The sequence below is a fragment of the Scardinius erythrophthalmus genome (genome assembly GCF_964197995.2).
Source record: "Scardinius erythrophthalmus genome assembly, chromosome: 2".
Classification (NCBI taxonomy): Eukaryota; Metazoa; Chordata; class Actinopteri; order Cypriniformes; family Leuciscidae; genus Scardinius; species Scardinius erythrophthalmus.
The window spans coordinates 9177772-9205703 of NC_138222.1; the positions used below are offsets into that span (position 1 = coordinate 9177772).

The window sequence follows — 27932 nt, forward strand, 5'->3', positions numbered from 1 at the left end:
TTGTAAATCATATTCCAATAATCTTTGTTTTATTTACAACTTTGAAAAATCTTTGTACATATCCACATTCAGCGTATGTGGATATCTACAAAGACAATTTTCCACCAGGTTTCCACATTGAGTGAACAGATAACTAAGCTTAACCAAAAATACTGTGCTGCCACCGTCTGGTTATGATATGAACGTGCAGGGCTCTAATTACTACAATCACTTGAAAATCCATCTCTGCAGAATGAATAAAATTAGCATAAAAAAAACCTATCTATCAAGGCTTATTTGCTTTAAAAACAACAACAAAGGACAGTAGGTTATGAGCTAGTCATGAAGACATGGGATTCTATTAATGATAACATAAATTTTAGTGAGTTTGTAGTATGACAAATGCTGTTGGTAAAATTTACAGAGCCCCTAAATGGACATGGTGGTGGGAAAAAAATAGATAGGAAAATGCTTTTGCGTTCTTTTGCAAATGAAACTTTTCGTTCACTCACAAATCCTTTAGTACTATTGAAATATATATTTTTCCTCCCATCCCATATTTTTTCCACCACCACGTCCCTTTAGGAGCTCCATACTATAGAGGTTCCATACTTCGGATATAGGGGGGAAAATTACTTGTCAACGATTTAGCATTTTTTGCGTTCCCCAGAGAAACTTTGCATTCACTCACAAAATGTTTACATTCCCCCGAGAAACTTTACGTTTGCTCGGAAAGAACACTAGGTTTTGCGAGGGAACGCGGGTTGCCTTTCATAGGTTCACTCAACGCTGCGATAGCCGTCGCTATGTGAACACCTTCGGTGTGATGAATGTCTGAAGCCCTTATACCATTACGCCATTTCATTGGCCAGTAGCGCTTGGCACCGCCCCGAGAATACGTGCTATTTCATCAGATTTAATTTTCTTCAGGAAGCGAATCTTCTGTTGCCCATAAGAAAGTGTTTTCTCGTGTTCATACTTTTCAGAGCAGTTTTCACTCCTCTCAAGCAGACATGATGAGCTATAGGAGATCCGTGTGACAGGTTCATCGCAGGAGGAGACACTCATGACAGATGCGCTCAGCATGCTCAGGCGGCGCTTAACAGCCTATCTGGATGACCGATTTTTTACCAGCCGCACCCCTAGCCCAGCCCCGTAAGCCTCTCCCCTTCTTCCAAGACCTCCACCATGAGGTATCAAGGTCTTGGAAGCAGCCCTTTTCGGCATGCATTACTAATTCCATCACTTCGCCACTGTTTCCAAGATGGCGGAGCAAGGTTACGTGGTGATGTCGATCTACAAGAGGCTCTTGCGGCCAACATCGCGCCGACTTGGAAGTAACGGCCCCTGCTGCCATCCAAGCCGTGTTAATATTACTTATGCTTTAGTCGGAAAATCTGACATGGCCGCTGGCTAGGCGGCAGCCACTCTCCAAGCTTATAGAGCAGACTTGCATAAGGAGCTGGACGAGGGAGAGGGCCTGACTCCAGAGGCTGTTAAGGAGCTCAGATGGGCTACTGACTTGATTGCGCCTCAGGCGGTTTTAAGGCCTGTTCACACCGGGACGAATTTCGCGCGCGATATTCGCCGACGTTTAACGCCTCGTGACTAAACAAAGGGCGCCAATGTGAGTGTGCACACCGGTGCGAAAAACGCCACGCGTAAAAGCGTCATTTAAAAAAAAAAACGCCTCGGGTTAGTCTTTTTTATTTGACGCGCCGCGTCAAAAACTATCCGACCAATGAGATTGGTGCTTTTGCTCACGTGTCTGGAGCTTCTGAAGTTACAGTAAAACACAACTTGGGGGCGCTCAAACACAAAACGGTCTTGCCGAGCACACATACGTAACGGCAAAGAAAATATACACCAAGTAGCGTCTACACTGCCGGGAAGAAATAAGACGAGGAAGATGCAAGGCAAGATGAATGTAGAGCTGCTGGTCTCGTTGGTGTCAGAACATAAAGAACTATATGACAAACGCGACAGCGACTACAAAAATCTTGATAAAAGAGAACTGTTATGGAGTGGTTTCTGTTTTACATTAAGCGCCATCTAATGTCAGGGAATGAATTTGCATGTTCACTCGGCTCATTGTCAGCGAAAATTGCTTGGGTGTGAACACAAAAAACGCGTTGAAAAACGCTGACGAATTTAGGCTGAATTTAGGCGAATTCAGCCCTTTAGGCTGAGTCCTCTCGACAAGCAATGCCTCAGACACTCCATGCATCCCAGCCTTCGGAGTTCAGAAAAAAGCCCTAGGGTAATGTGCGCACGGCCCGTTTATGACGGCGCTCAAAGCTCACACTGTCGATGCCCGATCGGGCGATTGGACAGCTTTCTGTTTTAGAGGTTCCCGTCACTCATGTGCCTCGGGGTCCTATGCAAGGAGATCAGTATATATTGATAAGATCAAATGTGGTCTCTTCACATTGTAGTTCCTGTTTTCGCATACGCCAGTGGCTCTCTACAATCAGAAGATTTATTGGTAGGCTACCTGTGGTTTGGCAGTTTCCAAAAATATAACGGTTAAGGCCCCTGGCGGATAACTTGGCCGTGTGGCAAAGCCTGCAATCATCTAACAGTGGGTATCACATACTGTTTGGCATGGTTACACCATCCAATTTCGGAAAGGCCCACCTCCTTTCAGTGGGATTCTTCCCACGACAGTGTGTCCCTGGGTTGTCTCAGCTTTGAGTCAGGAGATTTTATCACTCTTAGAGAAAGGGGCTATAGAAGAAGTACCGAATGCAGTGTTCAGTTATTAGAGAGCTGTCTACGTCAGTTCAGGACGGGACGTCCAGTTCACGTAGGTTTAGAACTCAGGGAATCAAGGTTACATACGTAACCGAGATGTTTCTTTTGGGAACGCAAAACTTTTGCGAGTGAACGCAAAGCATTGAAATATATTTTTTCCATTGCCATGTCCCTTTAAGGGCTCCATAAAAATCAAATGTAAAATTATGAATGTATTTATTTTGTAAAATTAATTGAATGTTGTTTTAAAAAGGCAGTATTTCTAAAATGTTAAATAAAGAATAGTTTCAGTGGTTGAATGTTCAATGCCAGTAATGACTGGATTAATGCTGACAAATATATCGGTGTTGATGTTACACATTTTCATTTAGTCTCTGACTTTGTATAAAAAACATAAATGAATAAGTCTAAAGTCATATAAAAGTGACAGGTGCCATGAGGCAAAGTGCTCTCCTCCTCTGCTTTTAAGTCATGGGACCAGAGATCACATTTCTCCAAATATAGCTCCTGGAACAGCCCTTGCAGGGCATTCATTCATATCATTTCCACTTTTCCCCAATTATGAAGTATGTCTTACTTAGCTCCTGAAAGGATGATGCAACACAGGTTCAAATATAGAACAATACCCACGGCTTGCCTTTAGGTCGTACTTATTTTTGGCTGTCAAATGATTGATTTTTTCCACGCAGAAACATATCACTTTACTGCAAATAAAACTTTTGAAAGAAGGATTTAATAGGATGTAAATAATAATAGAACATATAATTTCATACACACCTAGAAAAATATATGGATTACTTATTTTAGGCTGTCAAATGATTGATTTTTTTCCACGCAGAAACATATCACTTTACTGCAAATAAAACTTTTGAAAGAAGAATTGAATAGGATGTAAATAATAATAGAACATATAATTCCATATACACCTAGAAAAATACATGGATTTATAAAATTACATATCTGAAAGGATCTTATGTTAAATGTAATCTACCTTCATTGTGGGAGAGCAACGATTGAGGGTTCAATTGTAACTAAATTGATCATGTTCACAAATAAGCTACAGTAAAGTAACTGGTGGTATTAAATAATAAATAAAATGTATAATTGAATTGAATGATTAAACCTAAGAAATGTTTTATGAACATTATTCCATTAAAATATCTACTGACTTTTATTTCTTGTATTAAAAAAGTATCTGTAATGATTAAAAATGAAGTTAAGTCTTTACTTACCTTATTTAAACTGACCACTACTGAAAGATACTTTGAAAAGAATTATGAAAGCAGAGAATAGTGAGGTGCAAAAATAATGCAGATTGGCAAGATGGAAGTGATTGGTGCTTTGAAGTGTTTCGGAAAGATGGTGCATGCAAAAACAAACAAACAAAACTGAAATAGTGATTTTAATGGCACGGTACATTTTACAAATAGTGTACTATGAAGAAAATATCACACAAAAAAAATTAACAGAAGACAGCAAAAAGAACAGAAGACAGCAGTCAAACTAAAAATAAATAGTTTTAGAACTCGTCCACTTCTTATATCTGTTTTATTTGACGTTAGTTGAACTAAAAAAAAAAAGCTTAACATAAATTCCTCCCTCAAAAAATAAACAAGAATCTACACAAAGTCTACTTATCTTCATAAAAAGTAAAAATTAATAGCTCTCCAACTATGTACCAGCTGTTAAACATTGAAACAGTGACATTATTCAACCTACTTGAAAAAACTCACATACTGAGTACATTCATTTCTTCTTTTGTGAAGAATGTCTAAAACATTAATTACAATTTAGAAATATAACAGTGTTTTTTCTCAGAAGGTGAGAGATGATTGAACCTCCACCATAATACATTATCTCTCAGTTATACAGTATCTCCTTGCACTGTTAGCCAGAAGTTAATACATTGTTTACTTGCATATTCCAAATATCATTGAACTGTTCCTATATTTATTTCTGTCTGTCTACTGAGGTAAAATATTATCATATACACATATGCTTGTGTGAAAGTTGATACTGCAAATCCTTTTATGCATTTTAAATATGATTATATAATAATTGTTTTTTAAAGGATTGCCAGCAAGCAATAGCCGTCATTTCACCGTCTAGGTTAACTAGACCCGATATAGTCTGGTTATGAGTAACTTCTAGCCAAAATAACTGAATTTGGTTACATGTCGTTTTTGTTTCAATAACAGTAACTTGTGCGCGATGTATGATATTCCATCATGTAAGCAAAGTCAACTGTGATTAAAAGTTATTCGGTTTCATTTCTTTGACATATTCTATACACAGCCTTTGCGTCTATTCTTGGGCTATGGTTAAAGTCTAAAGTCTATAGTTAAAGTCTTGCTTTAGCCTAGACGTCAGGGCTGTGTTTGGACGGCTATTAGACGTCTTTTAAATGTAAAATTGCTTGCTGGGTTACATCCTTAAGTTGTATTGCAAATCAGTTACTCAGTAGCCCTCATAACAGACCCTTATATCTATCTCTCTTTTTTCACCTGCCATAATTTTCCCAACATTAAGCATCCATGTTTCTCTTCTCAAACTCACACTCAACACTGATTCCCTTTGACAAAAATTGTCTAACACATTTAATTAGTTGTTTTTGAGCTGACTAAGTACAAGAGCTTTTTACCTGTAGCAAGACAGGCTATAAAATATCAGTATAAATCGGAGCATTATTCTAACATCATGTGATGTCATTTTGAAATGTCTAAGCCCTCTTCTTTGTTACTTATTTGACATATCTTAAACGTAATTTGTAATAAACAATATTTTGGTTTGGAAGTTGGATATGTTCTACAAAAAGTATGTGAATCTTAGCTTAGTTCTTGTTTTTACCTTAGTTCTTAAGGTAAAAACACTAGGAGAAAAAAATCACTATATCTATTTTTCAGCAGTGCTTGGCTTCCACACCTGAGCCGCACTCTTCTTGGCTGAAAATTTGGGCTTTGGAGCAGCAGTAATACTGCCTCCTGAAGTGGAGTCAGCCCTGGCTGCTACTGGGAAAGATGGCACAACATAAGAACTAGGGGCTGGTTGGTAGGCCAATGCAGGTCCGGCTTGATATACTGGATTAGGACCTGCCTGATAGGAGGGTGGGGAGGGCTGTTGGTATGGAGGACTTGGTGCTTGTTGGTAAGGATTTAAAGGAGGTTGTTGGTAAGTTTGTTGGGGGTTGTATTCTTGTTGAAATGGGACTTGATGAGGATGTTGTTGATAAGCATTTTGGACAGGCTGGTAAGTAGCAGGAGGGACTTGGTGGTAAAGGCCATCATGCATAGGTGACTGATCAGCCATTCCATAGGGTTGCTGGGCCTGCTGTGGCATAAAACCATAAGGGGGAGGACCTTGGTTAAATGTCATTTGCTGGTTTTGATTTGGAGCACCTAGTGCTTGGGCTTGAATTTGGGCCTGGGCTTCAGCTGCTTTTTGAGCAGCTAGCTTTTCAGCTGCCTCCTTTTCTGCAGCAAGTTTCTCTGCTGCTGGGCCATAGGTGAAAAGGGAGGATTTCAGCTGATAGGGCTGATGTTTCATGACATCAAGAACATGAAGAGGTTTCGGGGCAGGTTTTCCCTTCTCTTTGCTTTTGTTCTTGTTTGTTGTTGAAGAGCTAGAGGGGGGAGGCTGCTTAATAGCACCTGGTGGATATGAGGGTGAATGAATCGGATTATATGCCAAAGGCGGGGGAGCCCGGCAATTTGGTGAATATTTAAAGGAATTTGGCAAAGAAGGAGAAGGTGAAGATGGTCTTGCCTTATTTGACTGCACTGTGGTAGAATCCACAATGTACTTCTCCATTCTGGATTGCCTCTTGGCGAAAAGTTCAGCTCCTTTCCCTCTCAAGGCTGGCATCTCGAAAGCTGAACCGAAACCAGAGGTTGACATAGTACTACTTGTTGGAACAGGGGATGGTACCTTTGTCCCAGTGGTATATGAGTTCATTCGTCGTGGAGGAGTGGGCTGAGTGGTCTGAGATGGACTCCAAAGCTTGGTTTGTTGGGGAGGCAATTTCTGGTTTGCAGTTTGGGCTATGTTTCCAACTGAACCTTGCTGGTGTTGGGGTGCCCAAACATTTACAGCTGGTTGAGACTGAGATTGTGGTGGTACCCATTGGCTCACAGGTGGTGGTGATGCCTGCTGTTGAAGTTTCGGTGCCCATGGAGGATGCGTCTGAGGCTCAGTTTGTGCCATTGGCTGAGGCCAGGGAGGCTGAATTTGATTCTGTTTAGGTGTCCAAGAGTTCATTACTTGTTGAGGATGTTGTTGAGAAGCAGGTTCTTGTCCCCACTGTGGATGTGGTTGGGACTGGGCTGGCATTGGTGGCCAAGAATTCATGGGTTGCTGCACTGGTGCTGTGGGCTGAGGTGGTGGTTGAGTCTGTTGAGCCCATGGGAGCTGTGCTTGAACTGGACTCTGTGGTTGAGTCCATGCATTTGCAAATGGCTGTGTTGGCTCTTGCTGTTTAGCCTGAGAGACCCAAGGTGGTTGGGGCTGTGACTGCCTCTGAGGTTGAGCCCAAGAAGGCTGTGGCTGTTGCTGAGGGGGTGATGCCCTATGTGGCATTAACTGAGATACTTGGAACTGTTGTTGTTGGGTCCAGGTTGGCTGTTCCTGAGCTTGACGTTGATCTTGTTGCCAAACATTAACTGGTGGCAGTGCAGGTTCATGGGGCTGAGACCATGGGGCTTGTGGTGTTGACTGATTTGGCCTTGGTACCCAAGAATTAATTTGGGACTGAGGCTGTGGATGATGCTTGGATGGGGGTGAAGTTTGAGGCTGTGTTACCCAAGAAGCCTGGGATTGTGTTTTAGAAGACACTTGCAATTGTACTTCTGAAGAATCCTGAGACTGTATCATCCATTGTGGCTGTGTTTGAGATGGGACTTGCAATTGGACCTCATTTGGACCCCAAGTATTTACTGGAAGCTGCTGTTGACCTTGAGTTGGAGCTGGATCCCATGATCTGGCAGATGGATCTGGCTGCGTAACAGGTAGTGCGACAGGATGAGCAGAATTCATTTGGAGCTGGGGTTGTTTCTCGTTCCAGGTTTCTGGTTGCTGGTTCAGCTCCATCTGAGATTCTGGTTGTTTCCAGGCATTACCTGGAGCAAGCTGTTCAGGACAGTGTTGAATAATTTGGGATTCAGGGGCCAATGTAGGTTCTATTTCAGACATGGTTGGGGCCCCTGTTTCAGGGGCAGGAGCAGCCTCAACCTCTGTGACTGGAGCTTCTGCAGGTACTGGGACACTGTTTGCGGTTTGCTCTGGGATGGGTTGGTCAGTAGTTTCTTGTTGAACTGACCATGGGGGAGAAGCGGGGTTAATGTGAGGTTTAGGAGCTACTGGTGGTGGAATTTTGTGTTTCATCTTAGGAGACTGAAGAAAGTTGCAGGCTTCAGCTCCTAAGCTTAAATAATCTTCTTCTGGGCAAGACTCAAAACCTGCCTTCTTGTCATTCCTGTTGAGGAGATTCAACAGAGCAGGATTAGGTGAAACCTTTGGAGACTCTTTGAAAGTGAACATAGGTTTATTGGCACTCCTCCTGGTATCTTGCAAGATACCAGTCTTGATAGCAGGCACAGATATACGCTCATCACGGGAAGCAATCTGTTCACCTTGTCCCAATGAACACCCAGATTGCTCTTGATTATCTGCACTTGTGGGGGAGGAAAATGGAGCGGCCACTCTATTTTGAATTGAAAATGGTTTGGCACTTCTGTTTGTGACTGAAGCATGCATTTCGTTCTGCACTTGCTGATCGAACGTGCCATTCATATGATGTGAATACTGTTGCACTTGCTGCTGTTGGAAGTGTTGTTGCTGATTGGATGATTGGATGTTTTGATACATTTTTTGTTGCTGGTATTCTTGCTGTTGTTGATACTGTTGTTGCTGTAGCTGGTATTGTAGCTGCTGCTGGTAGTCTTGCTGTTGTTGATACTGCTGCTGTTGCAGCTGCTGTTGTTGATAGTACTGATCTTGGTACTGATGATGTTGTTGCTGTTGCTGCTTTTGAGCTGATATGCTGTGGTGTAGATTTACATCCATGTAATTTTGGGTTTCTTGTGCATTCAAATAACTGCGTTCCTCCATGTGTTGGTATGTTTGATGTGTCTCAGGCACCTGCATCGCTTCAACAGGGATCCCCTTACGTCTCATCTCTTCATGTTCAGCTACTATGTCATCCATGCGCTGTTTGCGCTGGGCAAACATGAGGGCTCCTTTTCCCTTGGTCTCAGGTAGTGCTTCCATATCCTGCTTGTTGTCAAGCTTGCGCTCTATCTCAAGTAATCCGGTATCCCAATCAAAGCTCACAATGCTTTTCTGAACTGAGGCATTGGTAAAGAAATCCTCATCAATTTCTGTTTCACTTGTGGCTAGAACAGTGAACTCAACAGCGTGCTCCTCCTTGTCGTCTTCGTCGTCCTGATAATCTGGCTCGTCCTCACCAGTACCGTAGCTTACAATTGTATACTTCTTGGCCCTCTGTCTATGCTTCTTAAACATCAACACCCCCTTGTTATTAGCGTTGGGGGCAGGGGCAGACAGCAGGAGAGCAATGCGCTTGCATTTGGACTTGGCCTCTTTCACCTGCTTCTCTGAAAGGCTCTCACTGCGCCGGAGCCCTAAGAATGACACAAAAAGCAGGAGTTAAGGGTATGGGGCGGATGAGGTCATAAAATAGGGATATTGCAAATGGTTGGTCTTGGTGGCCTAATTCACTGAACGTATATGAAGCATATAAATAGCACTGTTATGTGAGCAGCCAAGTCATTTCAAATGAGAGGTCTTGAACTGAGAAAATACAAGTGTCAAGTAAGAACCATGTCGCTAACCTATTTTTATTTAATGTGAAACCAAATACATAATTGTTTGTTAAAATATACATGGGAATATATGCAATTGAGATTTTGTTGTTTAAAATTAAACAATGCATGACAATGTGTATCAACATGTGTATCAAAATGTATTTTAAGAGAGTTGTGGCTTCTCCGCTAATCAAATGATGAATCCCAGATTTAACGGGTGTTAAATGGAATTTCCTTATCCCCTGACCCACATTATTCCCAATGACCCAATAAATCATTCTCCAAACAGAGATTTGATAACAACCTCACCAATTAACTAAATCTCTGATCCATGTATAACAGCCAGACATTAACATAAGCCATTTACAGCTGTGAATGCGTCTAGAGCACGTTAGTGAGGCTGAGCCAACAGCAGATCCAGCAAAGAAAAAAAGAGAGAGAGAGTAAAAATAGCCCTGGGGTCGTGTGTGGACTTGCTAGTGCCAGAGTGCTAATACAAGCCCATATGTGTAGCGCCAAAAGCTGTAAAAAACTAACCCCCTGCCCTGTTATAGTCAATATATGTACAAGTTCCGTAAAGACCCATATTCCCACCAGACTATGTCAGTCCATTCAAAATAGGTTTGGCTAAAACATGATACATTTCTGATTCTTGTCTTTCCAATCTCAAGGTGGCGATAGCCATAGATGAGTGCTCCTTCCATTTCAGTGCTGCTAAGATGGCCAATTTTAAAGGATCGGGTGACAGGCCAGAGTTGCACATGTCGATGTCTGTCAAATGGCACTTCTGCAAGCATAATTAGCATGCCCATGTTTTATTCTTAACTTTACTAGTCATGCCACCCTGCAAGCCCCCACCCATCACTACATTGAATCATTGCCATGTTCTTTTTTGTTCTATCTATCTATCTATAAAAAATAATTGATATTAAAGTATTACAAAACATTTATGCATACTCTTGCTCACAAATCACTGAAAATATGCATAATACAGATCATAACAGAAAAAGTAATTCTAAACAGGGGTGAAAAAGAAACATACAAACTGGACATGAATTGAGTTTAAGATTTTTAAACCATAACTTTAGAAATTACAAGCACAAACAATCCACAGCTGACTCCGTCAGTTCACTGATGCAATATTTATAACCTACGTTTAAAAAAAAGAAATTATTGCTATTTTGCAAACAGATACCATATCACGTTATAACAAGCAACTGAAAATCAGATGTTACTTACTGGCGTGCCTTGCCCGGTGCTTGTTGGGCTTGTTGACCTCCCTCTCCGATTCAGAGTCCCACTCCTCTGAGGGAAGTCCAAAGGACACAGAAGAGGAGGTGGGAGCTTCTTCAATGTGCCCTCCTTCTTCCTCACCAGAATCCAACCGATCACTGGCCTCTACCCCCTCCTTTCCAGAACTGCTTTTAGATAACTGCTGCACTGTCACCTCCACCTGTCTTGGCAAAGCAGGGGGTTTGCTAACCAACACACCCCACTGACCAAGGGGTTGCCGGTCTTGTCGGGGTATATATAGAGGGCTATCTGGAGAAAATGCGGTGGTGGTATAGTTGACGCTCTCATCCGTCTTTCTATGATGGATGTCTCCCACAAATCCACAAGCACTGCCTAATGCAGCACAATCTGGCTCTTCCAGGGTGGTCTTGGAGAGTGAGAGCTGCAATTCGACCACAGATCCTGGGGTTACATCCAAACTGGTGTCTCCACCACCCTGGGCATAGGTGCCTCTACCTTTATTCCTAGAAGCAGGTATTTGAACTTGCGTCCGGACCAATCGAGTCCCCACAGGAAACTCCCCATCGCTGTCTGTTTCCCCATAATATGCTTCATCCTGGGACTCAGAGATGTATAGTTTCTGAGGGTCTGGATGAAGCCTGGATGGAGATGGGATCCGAAAAGTGGTACTAACCACTTCAAGGCTCTCTTGAGGTTGACTACAGCATCTGCAAGGAGGAGAAGTCGTAAAATCATGTTATTTGCAGTTAATCCGTCTACTTGTTTATAAAGCAAATCATTTATTGGAACTAAGAAAATTATCTTAACTTTTAGTTAAAATTGTGAATCATTCAATTTTCTGTGAATCATATATTAGTGTTTTATAAATCTAAATTAATCTAGGTGAGTGATTTTGGGTCAAGACAGTCATAAACAAGACTTTTTAACAATACTATAAAATGCGAATAGCTATACACTTTAATGCATCACAGTCAGTCTAGTATGAGTGGCAAAAGAGGTGAGGAGTAAATATTGCATTAACCTCTAATGCTTCTAGAATGAAAAGAACAAAGCTAGGCCTAAATCCTTTTTGCTAAACTAAAAATCTCTTATCGCACAAATGAAAGATGCAATACATTGAAACAAGTAAAGAATCAACCATAGTGCATCAAGGAACATTTGCCCAAGTAATAAAATACCTTTTGACAAGCAGCTGTAGACAGTCAGCAGAGGCTTCAATGAGATCAATAGCATCTGAGAGACTGAGGTTAGAGCAAGGCTTTCCATTCACTGACGCCAGTTCATCATTCTCACACAATCCAGCTAGGGCAGCGGGACTACCATCCTCTATCTAGAAGAAAGAAATCATCTCATATTTATTAAAGGGCAGCTTTAGCAATTAAAACTATATAATGTAACATAAACCTAAGGTTATGTAGACATTGCAATGCACACACACAAAAAAAAATGCTTTTTTAGACTGTTATTTGAGTACAAAAATAATTACTTGAGTAGTAGCTTAATGTACGTATATAATTAAGAAGAGGAAATACATTTCATAATAAATGAATAAATTGTTTTCAGAAAAAAAAAAACGATTTTAAAAGACAAAAACGCATTTTTACACTCAAACACTAATACTGGTGAACTGGTTGTGTGTGTGTGTGTGTGTGTGTGTGTGTGTGTGTGTGTGTGTGTGTGTGTGTGTGCTTTAGGTGAACCTTACGTTATGGCAATATCTGAAATTCTTGTCCTTGTGTGGACATTATTTTGGTCCCCATGAGGAAAAGAGCTTATACATTTTTGTTTATATAAATCTAAAAAGGTTTCTGTGATGGGTAGTTTTAGGGTTAGGGGATAGAATATACAGTTTGTACAGAACAAAAATCATTATGTCTATGGAAAGTCCCAATAAAACATGAAAACCCAATGTGTGTGAGTGTGTATTTGTAAAACAATGTGCACATGTATAATACTGTTCATATTGGATGAAATAAAGAACTATAACTATAACATCCTTGGTTCATAGACAGTGTGTCCTAATTTAGACCAAGAGCCTCTAATTTACGCATCACAACAGCTGCATGTCAACTGACTAAACAGTGCAACAGGCCAGAGCAGGTCTATGACCCATAAGCCTTGCATACAGAAGCAGAGACACTTTAACATTAGATTTAATATCAGCCATCTGTAACTTTAAGTGCATCACAAATCAGCTCTCAACTATAAGGTCAAGTCATAAAGCAGAGTAATTGTTCGTCTAAAGATTGCTTGATTTAGCACATTGTATTATTAAAACGTTTATGCAATGACACAAGATACAAGCTGGCAAATGAAACTCTCTATATTGAACTACAGATGAAATCTTAAATATTTTCTTATGGATGACCCGAGTAAAAAAAAGTAACAGAATAATTAAGTCCTAAAATGACGTTGTTTATTCAAACATTTGCATTATAAGTCATTCTCAAGTATAATGGCAGCATCATGAAAACAAATCTATTTATGACCATCTGCCACTGATAAAATACCTTCACCTAAAATAAACTTCTATGATAAGATCCTGAAACTACAGATGTCATGTCATGCCTCCTGAGAGCATCATTTATACTGAGCAATTTCAATCAGGAACTGTGAGATTAGTTATTTTAAACCTCAGTAATGTCGCAACTCACCAGGCATGCCCACACAGCTGCTCAGGCCAAAATAAATAAATAAACACATTTGCATTTCATTTCAGGTTTGTACAACAGAAAATTGTTTGATTTGATAAGAATGCTGGAGTTAGCTATATCTTAAGTCACCATGAAATCAAAATGAACAATTCATATATATTTTTTTTCTGGAATATTGTAGTATTTATTATGACAAATAATAATATAATAATGACTTATCCATGCACATTATTGTTATTATTATTATTATTATTAATTTATGTGCTCGATATTTAATAAAAAATTAAGCGACTTATCTTCTCTTCTCTGATGATGTGTTTACTGGCGTGACAACCTGTCACTCACACGAAATCGACCAATTGCAAACCACAACCATCCAATCAATTCCTCACAGACAAAATCAAGTCCCGCCCTACACTTTTTCTTATCCAAGAAGCCATTTCACTCAAAACAAGCCTATCGCGACTTCCATTTCATGGTGACTTTAAGGTCATAAATGTTCTTTATTGTCTGCCTATCATGCTGTAGAAAGGGTCCCAATGATGTCACTTACTAGGTTTCACGATTTAATAATAGAACAAATTGTATTGTTAGAGAAAAACATGAAAATAAAGAGATATGTTTTACTTTTTGTTAATTTGTTGAGTTAGTTTGGCATCAACTGCATTTACAGTTGGTGATTTACTGTAATCGATATCTAACAACAGTTTGACTACGTTGTTTTTCACAGGCGAGTCCCTCTCCTATATATCTAGCCTAAGCTTTTCTAGCTCATAATCACATTCTCAAACAAAAAAATTGAGAAAAGAGACATTTTCAACATTTTATCACGTCAATAAACTTTGTAAGAAACTACACCTTAGGTGATAAAAAGGCAGTTTACATTAATTATAAGTACTATATAGCCTATAGCTTATATAAGCTCCACACTCTTGGATCCTGGGTATCAGTAAACAGATGACACTAATGCAATAATAACTTTTGATTGCCTTATTAAAAAGCATTTTTAAAAAAATCCAGTTTCAAAACAACATGCTCGAACATGCTGGGCCTACTGTCTTTAGAAGATAGTATATTGCCTATTAATCAACACTAGAGGGCAGTGTCCAGTCAATAAAAGACAACTCGTTTCATATATTATTATTCTTAGATGAAAAGAAAATGGTCGTAGTGACATGAACATATCCGAGACTCACAAACCTGCCACGATAACTGTGATTAACCACAATTATGCTGAAATGTTCTGTCTTTAGTGGTTCGTCTTCTCTTGAATATTTAGACTAAATTGTATTCCTATAAATATATGCCCAAACCGCACAACACTGCCACAGAGTGAAACATTTTTCATTAACACACAGCTTTACAATACATTATGGTGTAAATATTGAAAACATCACACATATTTACTATGCAAATTCATTAACGGTGTGGCCTAAAAACATGGCTACTCAATCATAATATTTTGCACACAAACAATCCTCAAGCCTTTTAAAGCCATTGGCATGATGCCCAGCCAGTTTAAAGGTGAAGGTTCTTTAATTGAATAAAACCATGGAGCTGTTGTGGGATTGTTATGAAGCTGTAAGGGAGACAGCTCTGGTCACCGTATAAGGGCTTTTCAGAGGGACAGAGACGATATAATCACTGCTCAAATGGACAAAAATACTGCACTTCTAATCCAAAAAAGGAGGGGAAAGAGCCATAGCAATTGCACTTGTGACCTTTGCTTTAAAGGCGTACACTTATTTTGAAGCGTTGACTAACATATTAAAGCACATGTAAAGTAATTGATTAAACTTTTAGTAGTAGTGTGTTATTTGATATTACATTTAAAGTTAATAGGCTTTTAAACACTACATTTTAATTTAAACATTACAAATGTTATATGTTATATTTAAATACATGACACAAGTTTATTTTAGTTTACCATAAATCCTTGTCAATACATGCAGCAGTACCTGACCATAATTCAAAGACAATAGAAGTAATGATGAAATTACATATGAAGATGTACTTAAGTGGGTCAAAAAACAAACTAATGTTCAGCTAACCACTTTTAATAACATTGCTTTATGTTAGGCAACGTATCAAAATAAGTGTACCTTAAAGTATGACAAAACATAAAAAACGTAAAGTAAATTTTTTAATTTGACATTATCACAAATTGCACTTTTTACTAAATGTACTGTGTGTGCTAAGAAACAGCCATGAAAAATTAACACAATTTTAAATAACATTGCAAATATGGTGCTCATACAATGGAAGCTTGTTTAATTGAGAATTTTTTGTCTCAGAATGGGAAGATATAGACTTTCAATTGCGAGTTATAAAGTCAGAATTGTGAGATTTGCAATTGTGAGTAAATGTCAGAATTGTGAGCTGACTTTTTTGTTTCTCAGATTGGATTTTCTGAGATAAAAAGTATTTTTTTTCCCATGGCGGAAACAAGCTCCCATTAGATACAGTTGCAGTACACACTAAGAGGGTAAAATGAGACAAAATGTTATTTATCTTTTAAGAATGTTAGTTCATGCAAGTGAAACGAGTGAGTGTGTAAAGCAGGAAATCTTTGAAAAACTAAGTCTTAAAAAACTGCGGCTTCAAACCATAAGCATTCTTATTTTCATTTGTTTGAAAGCAAGGCTGCTTGAGTCATAGTGCATTTGTTACTCGGAGATTGTAATCAAACATTATTTGGCAGAAAATTTTGGAAAAGAAAGTCAAAAGCACAATTACTTTAGTTTTCCTCCCATACAGTAAACACAGCATGCTGGAAAGTTCTCATGCCTCTCAGCTTCTAGTCTCCCACAGCTTACAGCAATTATCTTTCAGTGTTTCCAACAGATATTTCAGGTAAAATGAACCACGGTGGTCCAAAGACTGTTAAATCCACATTATCTGGACTTCATAAACTTGTGTTGCATGGGTAAGTTAGGTAGCAGTTTCACACAGGAGTGAATCCAGCTGTAATGTTGATAGCTAAATGACTTAAGGTTAAGCATTACTCTTTATTACAGAGTTCTGAAAGCTTTCCAACGCTTCGTTATGAAAATATTTATGTAGGAGGAGACTGTATCAATCTGTACTTTTAATGAACTCACATTGGTCCCTTTTGTAGCCCCTTACATATGCCAAAAGATCCATGTGCAAGACAAAATAAAAAAGCAAACTAAAGATTTTTACCATTGTGTAACAATGCGGTACAGCATATAGAATTTATGAAGCATGCAAATGATAAATTACTGCATATGTCTATTATTTGTGATATAAACATAACACACATTAATGCATAAATACCCTACTTGTGCTTTATTGTATTGAATGCCCACTTGTAGTATACTTGAAATCATAAAAGAAAAATTGTACTTGCAGATAATATAATATTAATTAGCAAAAGGTCACTTAAGTAAACTTTTAAAAGGTGCACTTTTGTAATAATGTCAAATTATTTTAAAAGAATACTTAAGTGCAAACTGAATATGTTTTCAGACACTTAATTGAATGTTAAAGGGGTGGTTGAATATGATTTCACTTTTCTAACTTTAGTTAGTGTGTAATGTTGCTGTTTGCGCATAAACATCTCATCTGCAAAGTTACAATGCTCAAAGTTCAAAACAAAGAGAGATATTTTCTTTTAAGGAAATTTCCTTTTTAAGGACTAAAACAAAAGGCTGGTAGGAACTACACAACATTCCTCCCGGGGTAGTGACATCACTAACCTTAACATTTACATAAACCCCTCCCCCGGGAACGCGATTTATAGATTATCAAGACAGAATAAGCTACACATAAGCTACATAAATTCACCAACTAACCATTCAGAAATGTTGTCTACATGTTGTCACTTCTTTTTGAGTTTCTCCATCATTGTCTGACTCCGGTTTGAACATAAAAGGCTAAAGGTTTTTGAAATTTTCACTGCATGTCTGTGTGAGGTAAAAGGACATGAGCTGTTGAAGCTCCGCCCCCTGTACTGGGAGCAGCAGCTCATTTGCATTTAAAGGGACACACAAAAACGGTGCGTTTTTGCTCACCCTCAAAAAGTGACAACTTTAACATGCTATATAAAAATATCTGTGGGGTATTTTGAGCTAAAACTTCACACACACACTCTGGGGACATCAAAGAGTTATTTTACATCTTGTAAAAAGGGCATTATCCCACCCCTTTGATTACAATTAAATGAAAATGTGTTATAGTTATATATATATTAAAGCTCCAATATGTAACAATTTTGTAATAAAATTTCCGAAAATAACTTGCACAGTGTGATATATTTCCTCCAGTTGTGTACTTACTATATCTCAAAAGTCTCCAAAGATTTTTTATTTCAGAGAAATTCCGATTTTAAATAACTGTCCGTCCCGGAAAAGAAATGTCGCCTCTCAGTGACGCAATGTCCGCACTATCCTTTTTTTCCGGTGTGGACCATGTGATATTCCACCACACCGGAATATCACATGGTCAAATGCGGAAGTGGTGGTTATAGCGTTATAGCCATAGACTGTATGGTTATCGTTGTTATGGATCACGATTACTCTCTGGCGAGTATTGAAGTGCCAACAAAACGAAAGCGTCCATATTCGGATACACGCAGACTGTGTGACAAACGGAGGAATAAAACCCGGATAAATATCGGCCAGGCGTTTTCGAGATGGAGAGAGCTGCGCGACAATCTTGGACTTGACAGAGACTCTGCTCTCGCGAGTGTATTGATAGACAGGTAAACAAATAATTAAAAGTAACGTAATAGTTACAATAAAGATGATTTTAATAGATATGAATTACACCACATGTAATAATATAGCATAACATTTCACGTTCCTTGCAGTTCATTAATTATGATGACATAAAATAATACGATCAGACATACAGGTAATACAAAAACAAATAAATTACCTCATCCGTGATCATGATTCATTAATTCCATTTAGATACATCGCTAGATGGTGAAAACTCATTAAAAACGACATCTCCCATCGTCACCTCCTTCATAGCGTCATCAAGCTTCGCCTTTGTTATTGTTGGAAACTGCGCCCTCTTGTGGTGAAAAAATATTACATATTGGAGCTTTAAATGCAATTAGCTGAAGTTCAGAGAGCTTTTTGACCCACTTAAATAGAACTTTAGTACATCTTTATATGCAATTTCATAATTAGTTCTATTGTCTTTGAAATAAGAATAACGTGTATTGCCAAGCATTTATAAACTAAAATATACTTTAATGTCATTTCTATTGAAAATCAAATATACAGCATTTGCAATTACACATTTGTAATTAAGTTGCAATTAATTTACATGTGCTTTTTTAGTAGTCAACACATCAAAATTAGTGTAGGCTACTTCTTTAAAGTGCAACAAAAGGTCATTAAACCATAATGATTTAATGTGAACTTTAGAGTAAAACTTTATTTACATAAGTAATTTACATTATTTACATTATTTTAACAGGAGTGCTAAAGTGTGCTTCTTTTTCACAAGGGTACGGAAATAATGACTATTGACACGCATACAAAGAGCATAACATATTTTATACTCAGTTAGACATGAACACCATTATGCATCACACTGAACAGCCGTCCATCATGAACAGTATTTATCAGCTTTATGTTACATTTTTAGGCATGTTTCTCTGCCGACGAGTTTGCTCTTAGATGAGTCAAGTAAAAGTTATGTCTTCCAGATGACTTAGAGGAGCATGGGGTCAGTCCACAAAGATGGAAGCACGTATCTGTGAACGTTCAGCTCAATCTCTCTCATGACAGTGCAGGCAAGTATTTGACTGCTCAGCTAAAAGGGCGAGCTCACATATGTCTCATGTAAGAGAAAATATATATTCTGTAACATATTATCTCAGCAACCTCACAGAAAAATCCTTGTTATCAGATGCTTTAAAAAAATACATTTTGAATAACAAAATATATCAGGTATCAGATGTGCTTACCCAGACAGCATGGTAACATTGATTCAATATTGAGATTTGATCCAAACCATCATTTTGGTTGACATCAAAATTTCAATGTTTAAAATGTGTTGGATCAGCATTGAAATGTTGATGAAAGGGAACAGCACACATGGTTGAAGACAGTGACATTGAACTAACAGTGAGTCTTAGTTTATGAGCACAAGATCTTGCAGGCATGTATCTGTGCAAAACACTACTGGGTGTTTCCCAATCAGTGGGGCGTTTCAGTTCATGATGGGCACTTTCAATGGTGTTACCTCATTTGTTCTAATACACTGGGGGTTTGGTTTAGGGGTGGGCCCTCATGATTTTAGCAAGTCTTTTGAAAAACCAATTGTAGTTTGCACTAAAAGTTGGCACTAATTGGTATACGCTCATTTTGGTTTTGCATGTGGGCTTCTCAGTAGTTAATTGATGCTTCCTTATTAGAGAGAAAACACAAGGTGCATCCTATACGGAAGTCTTGTGTGTTTGACATGCATGAACTCTCCGAGTTTCAAACAATGGTGCATATAATGTATTTCTGTTTTTAGCATGCTTTTTACTTGCATTTTATTTATTGTTACTAAATCTACTAACATACATTAATTTTCCAAGTAAGTAAAGTGTTGAAATAAATCGCACAGATAGCATGGGAACATTAATACAATGTTGAGTTTTGATCCAAACCATAATTTTGGTTGAGATTGACATTTCAGTGTTTAAAGTGTGTTGGATCAGCATAAATTTTGATGAAAGCCAACAGCACACATGGGTGGAGACAGTGACATTGAACTAACAGTGATTTGTAGTTGATGAGCACAAGATCATTCAGGCATGTATCTCTGCAGAACACTAGTGGGTGTTTGTCTATCAGTGGGGCGTTTTCAAACCACAATGGGCATTTTCAACCGCTTTACCTGATTTGCTCTAATCCAGTGGGGGCTTGGTTTAGGGGTGGGGTGGTTTAGCAAGTCTGTTGAAAAATGGTTGAAAAACATTTATTGTAGTTTGAAATTGGCCACTGATTGGTAAACGCCCATTTTGGTTTTGCATGTGCACTTCTCAGTAGTGTAATGCTTCCTCATTAGAGAGAAAACACAGGTGCATCCTATACAGAAGTCTGGTTTGTTGAAGCACCTGACATACTTACATGACTTCTCTAGCACAGTTTCAAACAATGGTGCATCTACATACTTAAAAAATGCACATTAGGCTACTTTAGTAAAGTTTATTACGAATTTCCTGAATAAAGTTCTAACATCATTTAACACATTTCTTGAAGTGCAGAAGACATGAACATGAGCAAGAAAGTTACACTGCAAACATAGCCCATGTCTTGCATCCATCAGTGCTTGCATGCAGAGCACATTGCTCCTTTAGTAGGAATGAAGGCTGACGAAGATGGACAATAAATAAATAGAAAGCACCCCCCTCCTGATAATGCTGACATTGATTATACACCGAGTTGTTGTCGACAGCATAATCACCTGACCTGGGACTAGATGATATCCTGTGCCTTATCACTGCTTAATCAGGTAATCATTCATATTCCTGAATCTGTATTAAATTTGAGAAATTTCCACTGAAACACAATAATAAAAAACATCTTGCGTTTATTAAGAAAGTGACTGACATGGCTATTTTATTTTGTGATATTTGAAGAGATTAAGTTCTACATAAGGTGAATCTGCAGCTTCAAAGGGATAGTTCATCCCGAAATGAAAATTCTGTCATTACTCATCCTCAAGTTGTTCCAAACCTGTATGAATTTCTTTCTTCTGCTGACCACAAAAGAAGAGAGTGAAGAATGTTGGTAACCAGACAGTTGAGGGTAGCCATTGACTTCCATGGTATTTATTTTCTACTATGGAAATCAATGGCCATCGTCAACTTTCTGGTTACCAACATTCTTTAAAATATCTTCTTTTGTGTTCAACGGAAGAATGAAACTCATACAGGTTTGGAACAACTTGAGGGTGAGTAAATGATGACAGAATTTTCATTTTGGGCTGAACCATCCCTTTAAAGAAATTTTCATTGTAAAAACCAAAGTTCTTTTATTCTACAAGATAAACGTGTTACTTGAATGCTATGTAGTTTCACAGAAATTGAACTGAGATATAGTTAATGGCTATAGCCCATAGGTGTTTGTTCCTCTTCATGAAGTCATGAGTTTAGCTCCAACACCTGCCTGGAAGTGTTCATTGATCCCAATGACCTTGATTAGCTTGATTAGCTGCTTCAGGTGTGTTTAATTAGGGCTGGAGATAAAATCGGACACCCCTGCCGTAGTGATTTTTTTATATTGAAGCATTAATAGATTTAAAAAAAAAATGAAATAATCAGAATTTAATGATACTTTAATCATAGTTAGAATATTTTGTGTTCAGCAACTTTTTTTAAAAAGCGAATCGTATTGTGTACATTCTTGAATGTGGCAACTGAATTGACTTGTTCTCGAGTAACATCATGCTTTCTTTTTCAGATTTCAGAGAACCCAGAGGAAAAGAGGCAGTAGTCTGATGTAAGACAGATTTTTAAAAACCTGAACCGTTGGACCACCTGTAGTTATGACATCAGACTTCTGAAGCCAATTTTATTTTTAAAGGTTGAAATGCTTTTGTCCTATTTCTCCCCCTTTCTTTTTTAAAGAATGATCTTTTAATATATTTTTGTCATTGATTGATTGAATAAAATAAATTAACTCAACTGCTGGAAATGTGTCATTTATATTTTAAAAGGTTTTTGCCAATTTTTTGGTCAGGAATTTGTTGACGCATCATTGAAGTGTAGTTGAAATATTAATGTTGTTTCAACATTAACTTAGTACATCAGATGGCAACATTGGTTGACATTCCTTTTCAGTTGTATTTTCAGTGTTTCAACAAAATGTATTTAGAATCAACATCACATTGTAACATTGATCAAACCATATTACCAAAGATTATTTCTGTTAATTTCAGTGTTGATTCAACAGCAGTGATGTAGATTCAACATCGTAGTGTAACGTTGATTCAACAATATTACCATCGATTTATTTTAGTTAATTTGAGTGTTGATTCAACAGCAGTGATGTAGATTCAACATCTTAGTGTAACGTTGATTCAACAATATTACCATCGATTTATTTTAGTTAATTTCAGTGTTGATTCAACAGCAGTGATGTAGATTCAACATCATAGTGTAACGTTGATTCAACAATATTACCATCGATTTATTTTAGTTAATTTGAGTGTTGATTCAACAGCAGTGATGTAGATTCAACATCTTAGTGTAACGTTGATTCAACAATATTACCATCGATTTATTTTAGTAAATTTCAGTGTTGATTCAATAGCAGTGATGTAGATTCAACATCTTAGTGTAACGTTGATTCAACAATATTACCATCGATTTATTTTAGTTAATTTGAGTGTTGATTCAACAGCAGTGATGTAGATTCAACATCTTAGTGTAACGTTTATTCAACAATATTACCATCGATTTATTTTAGTTAATTTCAGTGTTGATTCAATAGCAGTGATGTAGATTCAACATCTTAGTGTAACGTTGATTCAACAATATTACCATCGATTTATTTTAGTTAATTTCAGTGTTGATTCAATAGCAGTGATGTAGATTCAACATCTTAGTGTAACGTTGATTCAACAATATTACCATCGATTTATTTTAGTTAATTTGAGTGTTGATTCAACAGCAGTGATGTAGATTCAACATCTTAGTGTAACGTTGATTCAACAATATTACCATCGATTTATTTTAGTTAATTTCAGTGTTGATTCAATAGCAGTGATGTAGATTCAACATCTTAGTGTAACGTTGATTCAACAATATTACCATCGATTTATTTTAGTTAATTTGAGTGTTGATTCAACAGCAGTGATGTAGATTCAACATCTTAGTGTAACGTTGATTCAACAATATTACCATCGATTTATTTTAGTTAATTTCAGTGTTGATTCAATAGCAGTGATGTAGATTCAACATCTTAGTGTAACGTTGATTCAACAATATTACCATCGATTTATTTTAGTTAATTTCAGTGTTGATTCAACAGCAGTGATGTAGATTCAACATCTTAGTGTAACGTTGATTCAATATTACCATTGATTATTTGTGTTAATTTAAGTATTGATTCAGCATCGGTGATGTAGAATCAATCATAGTGTAATGTTGATTCAACATTAACTGACGGTGCAAAAGTGATGTTGATAAAACATCACTTTGTAATGTTGAATCAATACTATTACCGTTGATTTTTGGTTGAAATCTCAACATTGCTTCAGCATTAACTGAGGGTGCAAAAGTGACATTGAAACAACATCACTTTGTAATGTTGAAGCAATATTAACACCATTGATTTGTGATTGAAATCTGAACATTATTTCAATATTATCCGAGGGTGCAAAAGTTATGTTGAAACAACATCACTTTTTAATGTTGAAGCAATATTAACACCATTGATTTGTGGTTGAAATCTGAACATTATTTCAATATTAACTGAGGGTGCAAGAGTGATGGTAAAACAACATCACTTTCTAACGTTATTTCAATGTAATCAGTGTTGACGCATCAACACTGACTCAACATTGTTTCAATGGTTACATGCTATCTGGGTATGGATATGTGTATTTTAATACTTAGTTTAAAATTGTGAGAGATTTACCTTCAATTAATGCTAAAACATTTAAAAGATGAATGCATGAAAAATGCTTCAGAAAAAAAATCCATGAACAATAAAGTTATTTTTTGTGTTAAAGACCAGATAACTTGAATGAATGTTCTATTAACATTACTGTTTATTCATATATCTTTGAAAGAACCTTGCCAGAACGTTAGCAAAACTTCTGAGCACATTTTGGGATGTCCTCTGCTTGTCAACAATGAAATGGATGTTTTTTTTGAAACTCGATGATGACAACCTAATGACATCTATACTGGAGTGCATGATTAATATTTAAATTGAGGGGGAGGAGATGTTATAGATGAGCAGGATTAATTCAAACAAGGACCATATTATTTAAATTCTGAGAAACTAAAATTTTTTCATCAACATGTACATCCCAAATAGGTTTAGAAGTTATTTTAGCAGCATGTATGCTTATTGTTTGATTATGCAGTCCTAAAATATATAAATTAAAATAGACAGAAAATAGTTTTACTCGGATTTATGAGTCAAGGCTCTGTGGGTACACTGCATTTCTCCAGTAGTGATTTATTTGAAAGGTTTTAAAATTATAATGACACAAAAAACAGAAGCTTTCTTTGCCAGTTATACTTTTATGAGGGTTTAACTTGTGTATAGTCAAAAGTTTGCTAATTAGGAGTTTGCCAAAGCTAAAGTGTGGGAGTCTATACTAAAAACAGCCTGTAAGGGGCCATACTAATGGCTATTACTGTTTTACTGAATTGTAAAATATGACTATAGTTTGTGATAAACACTTTATGGAGCTTTCAGCTGAGAAAGAAATGATTGCTTAACTATTTTTCCACTAGCCAGGAACAATGATCATCCAAAATGACCACTAGGTGACCCCAGACTCAAGTCTAGACTGTTATTGTCAATTATCTGTCAGTTCTTGTACCTATACAGTAGCTACATTTACCAGAGTATTTCTTTTGGTGTGTATTATCAGTTACATTGCTGGACACAGAGTTGGATTTCAATAAGCAACATGTGGAATGAAAACATCTATTTGTATTTTATGCAAGAGTAATTTGAGCGAGCGGTGTTCCAAGTGTGCTGTCTAAAGGATAGTTCAATTCTGTCATTAATTACTCACCCTCGTGTCGATATGATAAGAGACTCGATCGCTTTATATGATGAACAGATTTAATTTAGGCTTTTATTCACATGTAAACATTCATCAACTCACACATCAGTTGAGCTTCAGCAAGAACCAATGAGGTTCGATTGAGCTTCTGTTTATGGTCTCTGATCAATGTTTTCATGTGAATAAAAGTCAATCTGTTCATCATATAAAGCGATCGAGTCTCTTCAGGAAATTTGGACTTAACCGCTCAATTCATTTGGATTAGTTTTACAATCTCTTTATGAACTTTTTGAAGCGTCAAAGTGGTAGTTGCGTAGCTGTCAATGGAGGGACAGAAAACTCAAAAAGATGTGTTCCAGGATGAACTAAAGTCTTACGGGTTTGGAACGACATGAGTTAATGTACAGTTGACACTGACAGCAGCCATTGACTTCCATAGTACTATGGAAGTCAATGGGGTCCATCAACTGTCTGGTTACCAATACCAACATTCTTCAAAATATCTTCTTTTGTGTTCAGCAGATGAAAGAAACTCATACAGGTTTAGAACAACATGAGGGAGAGTAAATAATGACAGAATTGTACATTTTTGGTCAACTATCCCTTTAAACATACTGTTGAAATACTATTTCATGTCTTTGAAGATCTTTTAAACTTGTTAAGCAAAGAATTTTGAGTATAAACATACAGTATGTCTTTGTCTCCACATGCAGAGTCAGAGACTGTGTTGAGAACAGTCAGAATATTCATATATTCTAATTTGACACTCACAAAACCTGCTGATATAAGAAAAGAAGTTTCACTAACGCTCATTATCACTAAATCAATGTTTCGTCTACAGTAAAAAAGAACAACAGATGATTCCAGCCTCTCAATACTAACAGTTTAGATTCTTGATTTCTATGGAAGTGAGGACAGATACCCTGTACTTGGCCAACAAACATTGTTAGCTTTGCTGTGACCATATAAGGACCCTTGCTGAAGTCTGGGACAGGCAGAGACTGCACAGCACAGATCTCCCTGTAAAATTCAGCTAAAGAAAAACAACTTTGGCAGTGAACATTTATCAAAACAACTGCCGATTTTGAACTCAGCGGGTGGCCACTAAGATATGTTGTCATTATGCAAGAATCTGTTTACAGCATTGCCCATATCCATCAAAGACACACAATGTTTTGTGTTATTTCCTAAATAAGAGAAGAACTATATTTATATATAAAACCTTCATCCATGGCCATACAGTGTAGACAACTCTAAGGACCAGCCAATTATCTTCCACATATTCTCAAATGTACATTAAACTCACCTTTATCCAAGACTGTATCACCAAAACTTTCCTGCTGCCTAACATCAACTTCAGAAAACTTTCACCCTGATGAAAAGAACTGCTTAAGCCAGCCTAAGTTGGTTTGCTGGTTTAATCTCAGTATGCCTATGCTGATTTAGGAATTGGCATCATGTCTATTCAGTTAAAAGTGCCCCCTACTAAGGCTAAGACCGCAGGGTCTTGTTAAATGGCATCTGTGTGATTTATTATAGCATATAAATCCTCCAAATGAGATAAATAGGAGAAACAGTGGGCCTACAATAAAAGAAAAAGAAAACTATGGATATCCATCAGCGTCATCAGGTCCTCTGCCAACACGTACTAAAAACTGCGTCCTCATCATCACAATAGTAGCCTATAGTCTCACCTCAAGCACCTGGAGAGGATGTTGAGGGTCTTGCACGTTCTGGAGGAGTCTGAATCCCCACGGCGCGCCGCCACGCAGCGTCACGCACACAAACTCCCCCGTGCCCATGGTCCTCCTGCAGCGGTCCTCCAGTGTGAGAGAAGTCCAGTTTGTTCAGTGAGATATCGGAGGCTGGCTTTGGTGGGTGTAAATCCACAACATCTGGAGTCCGGCCCTCTTTTCGGCGTCATCCTTCAGATACTAAAGGAGAGGAACTGTTCTTGACTTGTACGCAGGTTTAACCGACACTGAAGAGCAACGCACCACATACAAATGCGTTTCAAGTACGTAGATTAAAAACTTTGTATTCAACTTTGTGAAAAATATGCTACACCTGAAGTAGCGTGCAGTGGTGTTCTGAAATGAGGAGGCAAAGTCCTCACAGTTTAATTAACCCCCCCCCCCCTTTTATTAATAAATCAAATGTAAATTCATGTCCCAGTTAGCCTACACTTAGCCTACACTTGTCACATTTCCTGGTTAAATAAACATTAGCTGCATTACATTAAAGAAGAAACCAAATGCAATTCTATTTTGTATTTTTAACAATATTAGTAATGTTCTATTTATTAAAACCAATCTCATCAAATTAGGGTTTTTAAGCATTTTTACATTTATTTCAAAAACAACGTTAGTTCAGTAATAATTTAAACAATATATTTCATTTGTGAACTGAAGTTCAGCTGTTCTAATAGTCAATTTATTTTCAGGCCATTTCAAGTTTGAAAAGACCTGACAAAGCGATGATGGCTAAGTGGCTTGTTTACTTACTTTTTAAAGGGATAGTTCACCCAAAAATGAAAATTCTGTCAGTTATTACTCACCCTCATGTTGTTCCAACAAACAAAAATAACGACTTTATTCCACTTTTCATTTCCTTCTCTCTGGGCCTCGAGTTAGTTTACGTAGTGTTTAAGCGTAGCACGTCTGTTGCATGTCACCACGTAGGCTCACTATTGGCCGACGCTGGTCATGTGTGTGATACGTGGTGACGTGCAACAGACGCGCTACGCTTAAAC

The 27932-nt window shown here is 37.6% G+C and overlaps 1 protein-coding gene across 1 annotated transcript; it reads right to left on the reverse strand.

Annotated features, from left to right (window-relative positions):
* Nucleotides 1-4118: 4118 nt before the first annotated feature.
* synpo2a (synaptopodin 2a) lies at nucleotides 4119-27004 on the reverse strand. Its single transcript, XM_081359351.1, has 4 exons — nucleotides 26875-27004; nucleotides 11984-12135; nucleotides 10791-11512; nucleotides 4119-9368 (listed from the first exon to the last, which is right to left on the reverse strand). The coding sequence occupies exons 1-4, from the start codon at nucleotides 26980-26982 to the stop codon at nucleotides 5626-5628; spliced, it is 4725 nt and encodes a 1574-aa protein (XP_081215477.1). The 5' UTR covers nucleotides 26983-27004; the 3' UTR covers nucleotides 4119-5625.
* Nucleotides 27005-27932: the final 928 nt, after the last annotated feature.